Source organism: Cebus imitator, unplaced genomic scaffold, assembly GCF_001604975.1.
Source record: "Cebus imitator isolate Cc_AM_T3 unplaced genomic scaffold, Cebus_imitator-1.0 Scaffold17, whole genome shotgun sequence".
NCBI classification, from domain to species: Eukaryota; Metazoa; Chordata; class Mammalia; order Primates; family Cebidae; genus Cebus; species Cebus imitator.
Genome location: NW_016107332.1, coordinates 2,907,973 through 2,923,524, shown reverse-complemented (window position 1 = coordinate 2,923,524; position 15,552 = coordinate 2,907,973). Strand labels below are relative to the sequence as shown.

Genomic DNA, 15,552 nt, shown 5'->3' with positions numbered 1-15,552 from the left:
GTCTTAAAAATATTTTAAAATTCTTTTTTCCCCAGAATTACATTTTTGAGATTTTGATCTTTTAGGATTGTGATGTTAGGGATTTCAGACTTTAGAGATTTTGATGCTTCAGAGTTTCAACATTTACGATTCTGTCTTTTAGCATTGTGTGTCTCAGGATTATGGCCCACACCCCTAACAAAGAGAGGAAACCTGAGATATTTTTCCTTGGGATTGATGAGAGATAAGCCTTGATTGATATTGAACATAAGTAGGGATTGTATGGCGGTTTTCATAAATCTCTGCCATTTTTCAGTGGGAAAGTTAATATGAAACATTTAATGAGAACAATTTTTTTTTCTTTTTAAAAAATGTGTATAAATTTAGACGGTACAAGTGCAGTTTTGTTGCATGGATATACTGTACAATGGTAAAGTCTGACCTTTTAGTGTAACCATCACCCAAATAGCGTACATTGTACTCAGTAAGTAATTTCTCATGTCTCACCCTCCCCGCTCCTTTGAGTCTCCAGTGTCTATTATTCTACACCCCATGTCTATGTGCACATATCGTTTAGCTCCCACTTATAAGTGAAAACATGTGGCTTTTGACTTTTTGTTTCTGAATTACCTAACTTAATTGTCTCTAGTTCCACCCATGTGACTGCAAAATACATGATTTTATTCTTTTTTATAGCTAAATAGTATTCCATTGTGTGTGTATGTGTATTACAAACACAGTACAATAATATGTATATATTTATATACATACAAACTAGCATGTGACTGTGTGTAACAAGTATGTATACATATTTATGTAAATATATAGGTATACTATTGTATTGGAATACAATGTTATTCCATTTTATATATATGTGTATGTAAATATGTGCACACAACGGAATTGTGTGTATATATATAAATATATACACACATATATATAAATATATATATAAATATATATTTAATTATATATATAATTAAATTACACACACACACACGCACACCACAACAAATTTCTTTATCCAATCATCCATTGTTGGGCACTGGTTGATTTCATATCTTTGCTATTGTGAATAGTGCTGTGATACACATACAGGTGCAGGTCTCTTTTTGATATGATTTCTTTTTTGGGGGGTATATACCTAGTGGTAGAATTGCTGTATTGAATGGTAGTTCTATTTTTAGTTCTTTGTGAAATCTCCACACTGTTTTCCCTAAAGGTGATAGTAATGTTCCCCACAACAGTGTGTATGTGTTCCCTTTTCTCTGCATCCTCATCAATGTCTGTTATTTTTTGACTTTTTAATAATAGCTATTCTGGCTTGAGTAAGATGGTGTGTCATTGTGGTTTTAATTTACATTTCTCTGATGGTTAGTGATGTTGAGCATTTTTTCATGTGCTTGTTGATCATTTGCATGTCTTTTGAAAATTGTCTATTCATTTCTTTTGCCCATTTTTTAATGGAGTTGTTATTTTTGTTGCTGTTATTTTAATTCTTTGTAGATTCTGAATGGAATTTTATCAGATGCATAGTTTGGAAATATTTCACTGGGAAGAGTTCTTTGTGGATTATTTTTCAAAGTTGTTAGATATACATACTGAAGTGGTCATTTAATTGGAAAGTCTAACCCTCATGAGAGCTGAGTGCTGTGTTTCGTAAAGTGTGATTCCAAGTTTGCCTCTATCATAATCAGCAGGGGAATTATGAACATTGAAGATTCCCTTGGGACTTACTCTAGGTTATTAAGTCAGATTTTCTGGGAGTGTGACTCAGGTATTTGTATTTTTAACAAATATCCAAGATACATTACAGTTTGAGAATCACTCTCCTACTGTGTTGGTAGAAATAAGAATTTCTATCATATTTTAGTCAAGTAATTTACATTCTTTGACTGAAATAGATTGTATATATATTTTTAAACTTTAAGGAGTACAGATGTAGCCCAAGTTAAGAAAACATAATACATGAAAATATAGACAACCTCTTGGGTGAGATTTTAAGTTAAGGTGACTGATATTTAAACATATATGCCCAAACTTAGAAGTATAAATAATCTTGTTCCTTTCAATCCAGTCACTCAAGGGACCTCCACATGTGGTTCTCCTCCAAGGCCTTAAAAGGTTCTACCCATATAATATTGGGCGATTTCAGTGACCTTTTTTTTTTTTTTTTTTTTTTTTTCTTTTTGAGTTTTTTTAATAACAAACCCCCAAACCAATTTGATAACTTTTTTCTCCTCCTACTCCTCCTCCTTTTTAAACACAAATGATATTACTTATTGTGGTTATCACTGTTATCACAAGTCCTGGCTTGGAAAAACCTGTATTTCTAAAAATCATACATACTCTTAAAAGATAAAAAAGCATTGAGGATATTAAAAAATTAAAATTCCAAGACAGAAATTCAGAGTATGTTTGAAGCAATGAAATAAATATCAATGTAGCACTTTAAGGTGTTTACTTGAAAGAGTATGACATAAATTCTGAGATATAATTTCAAAATCGGTAGATATGTGTATACTTCTTAGATATGTAATTCATAAATCTTTAGGGATATCAGTATCTTATACACAGCACTTGTCACACGCTAGTTTGTATGCTATGCCTCTTTTTAAAGACATTATTTACTAATATAAATAAAGGATGTGATCATTTAACCCTTTACTGCTCCTTAAATAATTGGCTGATTAATAAGACCTAGCTAGTATATACAGCAGCTAGGGCATACTTTACTGTACTCCAAGGAGTTCTGTCCCTACTAAGAAGCTTACAGAGCTATAGGAAGGGAATTATCATCTTTATCCAAATGGGGGTCATTTCCCTAAGTGTTAGGGTCAAGGTGGGGGTGGGGGAGATGTCCCCACTCTCTCTCTTTCAGAACTATTTTTCCGACTTGGTTTTGGGTACCGCCAGCTGCTAGCAGCTGTCACCAACTAATTCTGCATGCCCTGAAACTTTGGGGATATAGGGTTCTAAAGTCAATATGTAAGACATAGACCTATCATTAGTGCAGTTTTTTGGGGGAAATGTGGAGTATAATAGTAATTTCTAATGTTTTCCTGTAAAAATGCATCACAAATTTCTGAGAGCACACTTAATAAGATTGAGGCCTGCCCAGTTACAATAGACGTGTTAGAATTGTAATGTTTGTTTTTGGGTAAGGCCACATTGGTGACCTGATTATTGGCTGAAATAGATTGGAAAGATATATATATCTACAGTAATAGAACATTTAAATTTTTCTTTCTCTAAATACCAGGAAATTACAAATTAAATTGTGACATGAGAAGATGGAGGCTGACAATAAAGAAACATTTCCTAATAGTGTATAGACCTAAAGCATCATTCAGGAATTAATTCTTGGTCTATTTGAGTTGGTATATATGTAATATAGCTGAAGGCAAGAGGATCAGCTTCTGTGATTCCGTTCAAGTCTCTGAATACAAAAGGTTTATATATCTGTAACCACTCACAGTTATTGTTAGGAAATCAATTTGATTTGGATGATTTTAAAAAAATTAATAAAACTAACCACATTTCTTTTCAGATATATACAAGACAGACTTATTTAAACAATGAAGTGGATTTGCAGAGAATCTGTTTTGTCTGGGAGTTATTTAAAACAATGCAGTTTTTTCATTCAGCAATATAGATTTACCTAATCTTGAGCCCAAAACGAATAGCCTCCTTTGGGAATATGTCTGGTTTATAGCTGTGAAGACAACATGACCTTTTAAAACTCTCTTGGGTCACTGAGGAAATAGATGACTAGGTGTGTGGAGTAAGGATTCTAAATCCTACATTTAGCAAGTAAAAGATGATGGAATTTATAAGTTAAACATATTAAAATGTTTGTGTAGTAATTATTTAAATTGATTACTAAAATTAAATAGCTTAATATTAATTCTTGAGAACATCAATTCTTACAAATACTAGGAGCCTAGAAGATGATAGAGTTGAGATTTTAGTTTAGCAAGTTTCTCTGAAAATCAGCTTTTTAAAAATATGATTGTTCTGATGTTAAGAAGTATTAGAATTGAGGTTAAAGAACTTTTTATTCTTTTATTCTTTTTATTCTTTTATTCTCACTTTTTATAATTATCCTTATTAGAATTGAGGTTAAAGAATAAAATAGTTCTTTAACCTCAATTCTAATAAGGATAATTATAAAAATGACTTAATAGTTGATGTTATTTTTAAATTTTATTAATTCATCTGAATGAATTTATGCCGATTTTGCTAAGACTTGTGATAACTTTATTCTTTATCTCCCTTTTGTAGGAGTTACTACAATAGTAACATTGACCCATGACTGTGCCTTTATGAAAATTAGGGTCTTTAATTAATTAATTTATTTTGGCATGCAAAGTTCTTAAAATGTATAACACTGAAGGAAACCAATATAATAGGAACATTAAGATATAGATACTGAATAACAAAGTCTTTACATTTCAGATATGATCATAAGTCCTTGTATTTTATAGGTTGATCAGTGAAAGGAAGGCCAAGATAGCTAGGTTTTTAGTAACACTGGTTAAGAGCCCATAACACAGAAGGTGTAAATTGGGTCACTTAACTGTTAACAGCATTGCAGTGACTTCACAATCTGATACTCAAAAGTAATATTGGTTAAAATAATAGAAGTGTTAAAAGAGTTATTTTCTATCTATGTCTCAATTGCCTTTTAATTCCATTTTCTTGTTATAATAGCTATGCATACATGTTTTATGTATTACGAACGATGTTCTTATATATTTTAAGGTCAGCAAAAACATGCTAGGTTCAGATGTGTTTCTGCATACTCTTAAAAATAGTAACTGTGATTTCATCTATTACTACTTCAAACAAGTTTAATGATTTGATATGATTCCTGCAGGTATAAATTTTTAAAGTGCAGTTTACACTTTAAGAACTAATTGGAGAAATTTACATGAACTTTCATTCTACTCTGATTTAAAGGTTATAGGCATATTTGAAACATTTTGAAATTGCTTTATTTTTCAGTGAAAATTTGTTCACACAGTAATATAGGGCTTTTTTTTTTCTTTGCTATAGAAGGTTATCAATTTTATCAGTTACTCATCCCATATTAGTACTATATGGTTAAGATATTAAGTACTAAGTAATATGGGATGGGTAATTGATAAAATTGTGCAGGGTTGGGAAACTCTTGCTTCCTGGAAATTTTTGGCTCTAAAGACTTCCCCTCCTGTTTAGTTTTCACATTATTTAGTCTTGGTTCTACATTTCACCCATAAAATTTTCTGGAAAAATAGCCACACATATCAGTAAAATAGTTGTCTACTTATATTCTTTTCAGAGGAATTATAAATGCGGAAACCTCAAGCAACGTGATGTTGAAAACAGTGAAATAACAATATTATGGGAAATAAATCATATTATGTTTGAGTACTAAAAGAAAGAAAATTGTTTCCATGTGCCCTAAATGAGTTTGGTTTCCAGAATTTAGATTTTAATAAAGTACTTTTGAACCTTTTCTATCATTATAATCTTAGTGACATTATCCTCATGAGGTTTGATTTGATTTTAATAGCAAAACACATTTCTATATGGTTATCAAGTAATTCTATTAAAGTACTGCTATGTATACAATATTAAACATCTCATTACCATACATGATAGAATTAGTCCGGTTTTCAGATCTTCATTAAATAATGTTATTAAAATTCCCTGCATTCCATGCGGGAACCACAGTATGCCTAGTGTAAAACATTTTGGATAGTCTTTGTGTCTAGTTTGAATGGCTTTTGTTCATAAAATTCTGCTATGTACAGTTATTTCTGAATATCTCATCAGTTGAGATAAACCACAAGAACCTAAAGTGAAATGGATGTCTGCTTAATCTCAAGAAATCTTCAGGTTCAGAAATATGGGTTCACTGAAGAGCAAAATCAGTTAATCTTTAAAATAAAATGTAATGAACCAATAAAAGAACCACAGTTTAGATGGGTGACATCATACCAAATGTCCTCTAGAAAACAGAGATTTTTCTCATAGTGTGTTTTTTGGATGAATTTTTCCCTTATAGAATGTACAAAGACTCAATTGATTGAGAACTCAAAGCAATTGTTGGCTCTGATATGGGTTTATTGCCTCTATTAGATTAGAAGTAAGACTATAAATGACAGATGGTACCTTCTAGCCTGCTTTCTAAGTAGAAAACAAGTAATACGTGTAGGTTTCCCATCTCATTATAGAACACAGATACAAATAAAAATGACTTAGTTTTCAGAAAATTACAATAGTATAGAGACAAAAAGTGTACAACTATTTCTATTTTAACATGGATTTCTGTTTAGTAGGATAACAGAAGAAGTTGACTTTTCAGAAGCTAAATTGGCACTTTGTAATTTTATGTTGTCATATAGAGGATGACCTCAAGAAGAAACTAAAAGTATAGCTATAGCTTGGCCACCAGGAAGTAATAGCTTTTTCCTTTAGGCATTAGTCAACAAAGTTGTAGGAGGCTGCTTGTGCCGGAATTATAATTTCCTCTTAAGTTTATGGAAAATAGTAGACAGGAATTATTGAAAATAAGGGCGTGGCATAGGAGAGGTTAAAAAAAAAGTAACAGAACTCATGCCAAGCTTATGTTTCTTTTGTGCAGGGTGACACAGAGATTGGGGGTGCAGCAGGCAGGGTGTGATTGAGGAGAGTGATAGCCAGAAGAAGAGACAGGTAACACATAGGTGGAGGCTGAGAGTAAAAACTGATAATTAAAATAATTATTTGGGTTGGGCGCGGTGGCTCACGCCTGTAATGCCAGCACTTTGGGAGGCCGAGGCAGGTGGATCACGAGGTCAGGAGGTCAAGACCAACCTGGCTCACATGGTGAAATCCCATCTCTACTAAAAATACAAAAAAACTAGCCCGGCATGGTGGCACGCGCTTGTAGTCCCAGCTACTTGGGAGGCAGGAGAATCGCTTAAACCAAGGAGGTGGAGGTTGCAGTGAGCCAAGATAGTGCCACTGCACTCCAGCCTGGTGACAGGGTAAGACTCTAAAACAAAAAAAAAAAAAAAAAAAAAAAAAAAAAAAAAAAAAAAAAAAAAAAAAAAAAAAAAAAAAAAAAAAAAAAAAAATTATTCGTTCTCAGTCTTTGTACCTTAAAAAAAAAAAACTAATTCTCTGCGCAACTATTGGCAGTAACTGCCTCAGAATACTGGATCCTGAGAAGCAAGAAACAGTATGAATCAGTGGAGAGAGTACATTAGACTAGATATAAAGGGCCCCAGAAACCTCCTCATGTGTAAAGTCAGTGTCTTCCAGGCCTCAGTTTTATCACCTGTAAAATAATGAATTTATAGATTATCTGCACAGTCCTTCTAGTTTTATTTTATTGTGATTTGGTAACTTAATAAATAAAGTTTCCAGATTGACTTTCTTGCTTTTAAATTTGCAAAATTCCAACTGGGAATCATAGACAACCTTCCCAGAGACAGTTTATATTAACTCATGAATATAAATTTAAATTGGTTTGCCCTGACTCATTCCTAGAAATTTATAAGTGGCTGGTCAGATTCTCCCTATAACTAATTTGACATCATTGAAACCTCTCAGATTATACATTTCAAGTCCAGAAAACAGAAGTTTTGTGAGCCCAAGAGCCTTGTGGAGATATTCTATCTACAAACCTATTTTGGCAGCAAATATTATAAAGGAGAAAGAATTATCACTTTAATACTAAACCCAAATCTATTTTAGATTTGAGTTCAGTGTAATCTCATCAGATAAAAAACTCCCATGAGAATGGCAACTGCAGAGTTGGTTACAAGGCTTATCTATTCAGGGACATGTGTTCAAAGTGGTAAATTTTATTTTTTTGAAGTGAAGAGGATAAAAATTAGTGATATACATTAGAGGCAAACCAGTAAGTGTTCAAAAGCAGTTCATTGGGTAAGAATATTTACCCAACATATTCCTGAAGGTAGGAGACTCACGTGGTTTCTGGCATGAGAGCTGAGAGAGTACATACTGCAGTATTTGAACAAGGACATGGCAGAGTGACAAATTATATCAAATCTGAGATGGGTGGAGGCACGTCTAAACAGAGACTGGATTGTCCTGGGTTTGGATAGAGTTTAAAACTTTCATGGGGCTTCTCTTTTAAGCTGCCATGGAGCATAAGTTTAGTTCAAAAAAAAAAAAAAAAAAAAAAAGGCAGCAATTGATTCTGCAGAATTTTAGTATTTAGTAACACTCTCCATTAATGGTACATTAATAAATCATGTCTCCTAATGTACAAAATATTGTGAAGCTTCCAAATTGTATCCTGTAGAACTTAACAAACCACATTACAGGATTCATCCTGAAGGTGAGTGTTCATTTTCACCATTACTGGCAACTGAGAAATGATTTTACTATATGACTTATAGTACTGTCAGTTGTGTCTGTGAGTGAGCCAACTTCAGGAAAAACATGTATATCCATAAAAAAGACATGAATATAGAATAGTGCATAAAGGTGTAGGCTCTGGGACCAGACTGCCTGAGCACAAACCTGGCTCCACCACATACTAGCTATGGGAATACAGATAGATTACATATGACTCGTATATACAGTCAGCCTCTGTATCTGTGGGTTTAGTATCCTTGGTTTCAACCAACTGTGATTTGAAAATATTCAGGGAGGAGAAAAGGATGTTTGTGCCTATACCGAACATGTACAAACATTTTTTCCTGTTGTTATTCACTAAACTCTAGAGTATAACAACTACTTACATAGCATTTACATTGTGTTAGGTTTTATATGTAATACATAATGTGTGTAGCTCATATGCAAAATACTACACCATTTAATATGAGACTCAAATATAATCCACAAGGACACCATGGATTATGGTATCCTCAGGGGGTCCTGGAACCAATCCCTCACAGTTACTAAGAAATGATTTGACTAGATTTCTGGCTTGTCAGATCCTACCTGTAACCAAGGTGACATACTAGAGACAATTGCATTATGCATTTCAAAGCTTCAGTGTTTCCACATGCTAAATTATTAATAGGTTATTAATTATATTTCTCTTAGAGTTATTTAGACTTAAGAGACTAATATACAAAAGAGTTTGTCTAACAGATAGTATTTTAAAACAATAGCTATTGATGATGATGATGATTCTAAGTTCCAAATATATTAATGGTTCAATGGCCAACAGAATAAACAAGATTTGCCTTAAAATATGGTCAAAACAAAAACATCTAAATCTCATTTCAAAGAAATATAAAGGGAACTGATTGTTACCATCATTTTCTATATAAGCCATGTTAAACATTACATTAAAAATCAAGGTGGCAGGCCAGGTGCCGTGGCTCACTCCTGTAATCCCAGCATTTTGGGACGCCGAGGCAGGCAGATCACGGGGTCAAGACATTGAGACCATCCTGGCCAACGTGGTGAAACCCCGTCTCTACTAAAAATGCAAAAATTAGCTGGGCATGGTGGTGCACACCTGTAATCCCAACTACTCGGGAGGCTGAGGCAGGAGAATCACTTGAACCCTGCAGGCGGAGGTTGCGGTGAGCCGAGATGGTGCCATTGCACTGCAGCCTGGTGGCAGAGTGAGACTCCATCATCAAAATAAATAAATAATAAATAAATAAAATGGTGGCTAAGTTCAGCAAGGAAGTCTGCTTTCAAGCACAAAAGAGAACTCCAAACCAATTTTGATTACATTGCTTGAAAAAAAGCAGAGTTATCTTGGTGGCAAACATGTTTTCATATAATTATTGGCTTATTTGTGTAACCTATTTGGAGAAATTCCTATGCATGTCCTTTTCCCATTTTAAAATTAGATTATTTGTCTTCCTGTTGTTGAGTTTTAACAGTTCTTTATTCTGGATGCAAATCTCTTTTCAAATACATGGTTTGCCAACATTTTCTCCTATTTTCTGGCCTGTCTTTTCATTTTCTGATGGTTTCCTTTGAAGCACAAAATTTTTTAATTTTGATGATGATGTCCAATGTATCTATTTTATTGTTGTATTTTGTTGCTTATGCTTTTGGTGTTATATCTTAAATAATTGCCTAGTCCAATATCACAAATATTTGCTATTTTTTTCTTCTAAGAATTTCATAGTATTAGCTTATACATTTAGATCTATGAGTCATTTTGAATTAATGTTTGTATATGGTGCAAGGAAGGGATTCAACATGATTTTCTTTTTGCTTGTAGATATTTAGTTGTCCTAGTACCATTTGTTGAAAAGACTGTTTTTCTCTATTGAATAGTCTTGGCACCCTTGTCAAAAATCAGTTTACCATAAATGCATGTTAGTATCTTTTTTAAAGTTTCCAGTTAAATGGAAAACTGACTTTTCTTAAAGATATTTTATAATAAATTCTCTTTTCTTTTTATTCAGATGTCTCAGCTGAAACTAATTTTCTTTTATTTCTGTCAGTCAAATAACCTTTGTCCTCCTTAGAGTATATTACTCAAGTAGCCTTCTATAGATGTTAACTATTACATTCAGAGGTAAAATATTAATCTTGAAGTTGCTTGTGACTAGCAAAAGAAAGAACTTGAATTATAAATTCATCATGTTTCTAGTTCTTTAATTCATTTGTGTAAGCTAAGTTAAAATTCCTGCAAGTATCATATTCATTTGAAGTAGTGTAGTTGTTAGTTTAAATTCTTGAATTCTTTTTTCTTGTATCCCTTCCACTTAGTGTATTTTTTGACTAGTATTTCAGTTACTTAGATACTTATACCTTAACCTCACTCTAGAAGTCCCATGCATTTTAAATTGGAAAACTACTATAGAAGGGTATAATATTTGGCTGCGTAGGATTACAAACTGAGACGTTGAATTTTGTCAAAAACAAGAAAGGAAGAAGCAGTTTTTCCCCAACAAACAGCTGCAACAATACAACTCGAAAATATACTAACATTAAGATAAACATCGAGATATTTTTATTAGCACAAAAGATAATATTGTGTAACTAAAGAGACACAAAAATTCTAATATTAACAAAGTAGAAAGGGATTGGAAGGGCTTCGTAGCACTCAGAGGAAAATTTGCTTACAAGCCCATTATAATTTCTGCTGTGGTCTGAATGTTTGTGTCCCTCTCCTCACCCTAATTTCATATGTTGACACCTATTCACCAATGTGATACTATTAGGCAATGAAGTCTTTTGAAAGGTAACTAAATCATGAGGCTAGAAACCTCATGGGATTAGCACCCTTATAAAATAGGCCCGAGGGAGCTAATTCCCTTCTTCTACCTTGTAAGGGCACAGAAAGAAGTTGCTATCTATGAATCAGGAAATGGGCCCTCACCAGACACTGGACCTGCTGGTGCCCTGATCTTGGACTTCCCATCCTGCAGAACTGTAGGAAGTAAATTTCTGTTGTTTGTAAGCCACCTAGTCTATGGTATTTTGTTATGGAAGCCCAAACAGGCAAAAACCATTTCCAAAAGGGAAATAAAATTTATATAAAGAAATTCCTCCATTGCCCTTTTTGTAAACCTGAATACTCTTGAATTATGGATTTACTGTTATTTTCCGTAATTTCATTCTTATGAGGCATTGTCTTATCTAGGTTCTGCACAGGCTGTAAAACAAACTCCAACTGTTTGATTGCCTCAATTGCCAACATTTTGGTATCATCTTTGCAGTCTCCAACCATTTTTTATTCTGTCTTTTAGTCTTAACAAGATCATAGCGTTGATTACAGCCTTTCATTTACTTTCTAGTACTTTCATGTCATGACTTGCTTGTGCTATTGGCAAAATTTCTCTCCGATATTCAAATTTTGAGTAAACCTGATAAAGTGAAAACAAAATGTGTAGGCAAAGGGAAAAATCTAAATAAAACAAAATTGGCACACTCTCCCCCTCCCCTTCTGTTAACAAAGTCTTGGAACTATTAAATTATATTAGAGTTTATATAACTGATTAAAATTTATTTCTCTAAACACCTTTAATAGATTTGAAAAGGCTGATGATAAAAACATCCTCAAGGATCTCATTGTTTACAGCTAAATTGGCCCAGAATCCTAGTCCTCAAATTTCTCATTGCAGTCTTGATGTTTTCTTCATGAGCTCATGTTAATTTTCTCTTCCATCTGCACATGGTAATGGGTCTGGTAATAGCTAAAGGACTTGCTTGAACATGAGTCCAGTTCATGTTTGTACCTCACCACATATAGTAGTGATACTCCTGAAAGTTGCAAATTAAGTTTTTGTAAATTGAATAATTTAAAATATATCAGTTGAGTTCAGCAGAACTTACTAGTATAAAATGAATAATCTTTTTTTTTTTTATTATTTTCTTGAGACAGAGTCTCCCCCTGTCACCAGGTTGGAGAGCAGTGGTGCAATCTTGGCTCTCTGCAACCTCCACCTCCTGGGTTCAAGCGATTCTCCTGCCTCAGCCTCCCGAGTAGCTAGGACCACAGGTATGCGATACCATGCCTAGCTAATTTTTATATTTTTAGTAGAGACAGGGTTTCACCATGTTGGCCAGGCTGGTCTCAATCTCTTGACCTCTTGATCTGCCTGCCTCAGCCTCCCAAAGTGCTGGGATTACGGGCTTGAGCCACTGTGTCCGGCCAAAATGAATAATCTTTTATGAAGCTAACAACCTTCTGATTTATGTTTGAGAATATATTTTACCTTTTTTTTTGTTCGAAAGCAAGGACCAACTGCTGTTAATAGGTGTGTACTTTGAAAAATATTTGAATTTCTTAGGCTGGGAAAGGCCATTTAATAATTTAGGGATATCGTCTTTGAAAAATTCATAATAGCAAAGTGGTAAAGTTAATAGAACTATAAAAGTAACAAATTACAGCTTTCCGGCAGTGCTCGTGAGCCCGGCAGCCATGTCTTATGCCGCTGATGATTACGAATCCGAGGCGGCTTATGATCCCTATGCTTATCCGGGCGACTATGATATGCACACAGGAGATCCAAAGCAGGACCTTGCTTATGAACGTCAGTATGAACAGCAAACCTATCAGGTGATCCCTGAGGTGATCAAAAACTTCATCCAGTATTTCCACAAAACTGTCTCGGATTTGATTGACCAGAAAGTGTATGAGCTACAGGCCAGTCGAGTCTCCAGCGATGTCATTGACCAGAAGGTATATGAGATCCAGGATATCTATGAGAACAGCTGGACCAAGCTGACTGAAAGATTCTTCAAGAATACACCTTGGCCCGAGGCCGAAGCCATTGGCCGAAGCCAATCCACAGGTTGGCAACGATGCTGTCTTCCTGATTTTATACAAAGAATTATACTACAGGCACATATATGCCAAAGTCAGTGGGGGACCTTCCTTGGAGCAGAGGTTTGAATCCTATTACAACTATTGCAATCTCTTCAACTACATCCTTAATGCCGATGGTCCTGCTCCCCTTGAACTGCCCAACCAGTGGCTCTGGGATATCATCGATGAGTTCATCTACCAGTTTCAGTCATTCAGTCAGTACCGCTGCAAGACTGCCAAGAAGTCAGAGGAGGAGATTGACTTCCTTCGTTCCAATCCCAAAATCTGGAATGTTCACAGTGTCCTCAATGTCCTTCATTCCCTAGTAGACAAATCCAACATCAACCGACAGTTGGAGGTATACACAAGCGGAGGTGATCCTGAGAGTGTGGCTGGGGAGTATGGGCGGCACTCCCTCTACAAGATGCTTGGTTACTTCAGCCTGGTGGGGCTTCTCCGCCTGCATTCCCTGTTAGGAGATTACTACCAGGCCATCAAGGTGCTGGAGAACATCGAACTGAACAAAAAGAGTATGTATTCCCGTGTTCCAGAGTGCCAGGTCACCACGTACTATTATGTTGGATTTGCATATTTGATGATGCGTCGCTACCAGGATGCCATCCGGGTCTTTGCCAACATCCTCCTCTACATCCAGAGGACCAAGAGTATGTTCCAGAGGACCACATATAAGTATGAGATGATTAACAAGCAGAATGAGCAGATGCACGCGCTGCTGGCCATTGCCCTCACCATGTACCCCATGCGTATCGATGAGAGCATTCACCTCCAACTGCGGGAGAAATACGGAGACAAGATGCTGCGCATGCAGAAAGGTGACCCACAGGTCTATGAAGAACTTTTCAGTTACTCCTGCCCCAAGTTTCTGTCGCCAGTAGTGCCCAACTACGATAATGTGCACCCCAACTACCACAAAGAGCCCTTCCTGCAGCAGCTGAAGGTGTTCGTTGATGAAGTACAGCAGCAGGCCCAGCTTTCAACCATCCGCAGCTTCCTCAAGCTCTATACCACCATGCCTGTGGCCAAGCTGGCTGGCTTCCTGGATCTCACAGAGCAGGAGTTCTGGATTCAGCTTCTTGTATTCAAACACAAGATGAAGAACCTGGTGTGGACCAGCGGTATCTCAGCCCTGGATGGTGAATTTCAGTCAGCTTCAGAGGTTGACTTCTACATTGATAAGGATATGATCCACATTGCGGACACCAAGGTCGCCAGGCGCTATGGGGATTTCTTTATCCGTCAGATCCACAAATTTGAGGAGCTTAATCGAACCCTGAAGAAGATGGGACAGAGACCCTGACGACATTTATACACATCATTCAGGAGCCTGTTTTGATATATTTTAGGCAGGAAGTGTTTCTGCTACCGTGAAACCTTTACCTAGATCAGCCATCAGCCTGTCAACTCAGTTAACAAATTTAGGACCAAAGTGTTTCAAGTAGATCTCAGTAAAGGATCTTTGGAGCCAGAAAAAAAAAAAAAAAAAGTAACAAATTACATATCTGCCATCTGAAACGTTGCATTTTGGCATCTGAGGTAAAATATTAGCCCATTGGTAAGAGATTGAACTTTGGTGTCAGATTCGTCTATTTCTTAAGTTGTTAGGTATCCCAAGGATAGTATTTGTTAGGCAAACTTGCATTAAAGAAAAAAAAAAAGATTAAGTACTAAACTAAGAAAAATAATTAGGTTTTAAAAAAGAATAACCTGTTGCTCTAAGAATTTCCTTTTTAAAATTCCTAGTACATCTTTTATTTATTCATCGTTCTACAACCAGCTTTGGTTGAGTAGTACAGGAAATGTTTTAGTTAGGCAAAGTTTGTCTTTCTATAATCATCCACTCTGGTTTTGAGGCCCTTCTTTTATTAAGCCCAGTTGTATTAGTTTTCTAGGGCTGTTGTAATAAAGTATCATAAACTGTGGCTTAAAACAATAGAAATTTATTCTTTTCCAATTCTTGAGACTCAGAAATCAAGATGCTGGCAGGACCATGTTCCCTCTGAAGCCTCTAGGGGAGGACCGTTCCTTGCTTCTTACAGTTTATGACAGTAGCCGGCACTTCTTGGCTTGTGGCAGCAGAACTCCAATCTCCGCCTGTCTTGACATGGTCGTCCTCCTTTTGTGTGTGTCTGAATCTCTTCTCTTTTTATAAGGACAACAGTCATATTGGATTAGGATCTACTCTAATCCAGGATGATATCTTCTTAATTTGATTGCATTTACAAAGACCATTTCCAAATAAGGTCATATACACAGGTATTGTGGGTTAGAACTTGAGCATATCTCTTTGAAGGAACACAATTCAACCCATAACCCCTGTG

The 15,552-nt window shown here is 35.4% G+C and overlaps 2 protein-coding genes across 15 annotated transcripts in view; both read left to right on the top strand.

Moving 5' to 3' along the window:
* COL25A1 (collagen type XXV alpha 1 chain) overlaps nt 1-15,552 on the top strand; it is a 523,210-nt gene that overhangs the window by 83,096 nt on the left and 424,562 nt on the right. The gene's annotated exons all lie outside the window — the stretch shown is intronic.
* Nucleotides 12,800-14,717, top strand: LOC108289782 (eukaryotic translation initiation factor 3 subunit L-like). The gene is given in 2 exon segments (XM_017509332.2): nt 12,800-13,192; nt 13,194-14,717. Coding segments are annotated over 2 exon segments (1,704 nt in total). The 5' UTR covers nt 12,800-12,826; the 3' UTR covers nt 14,532-14,717.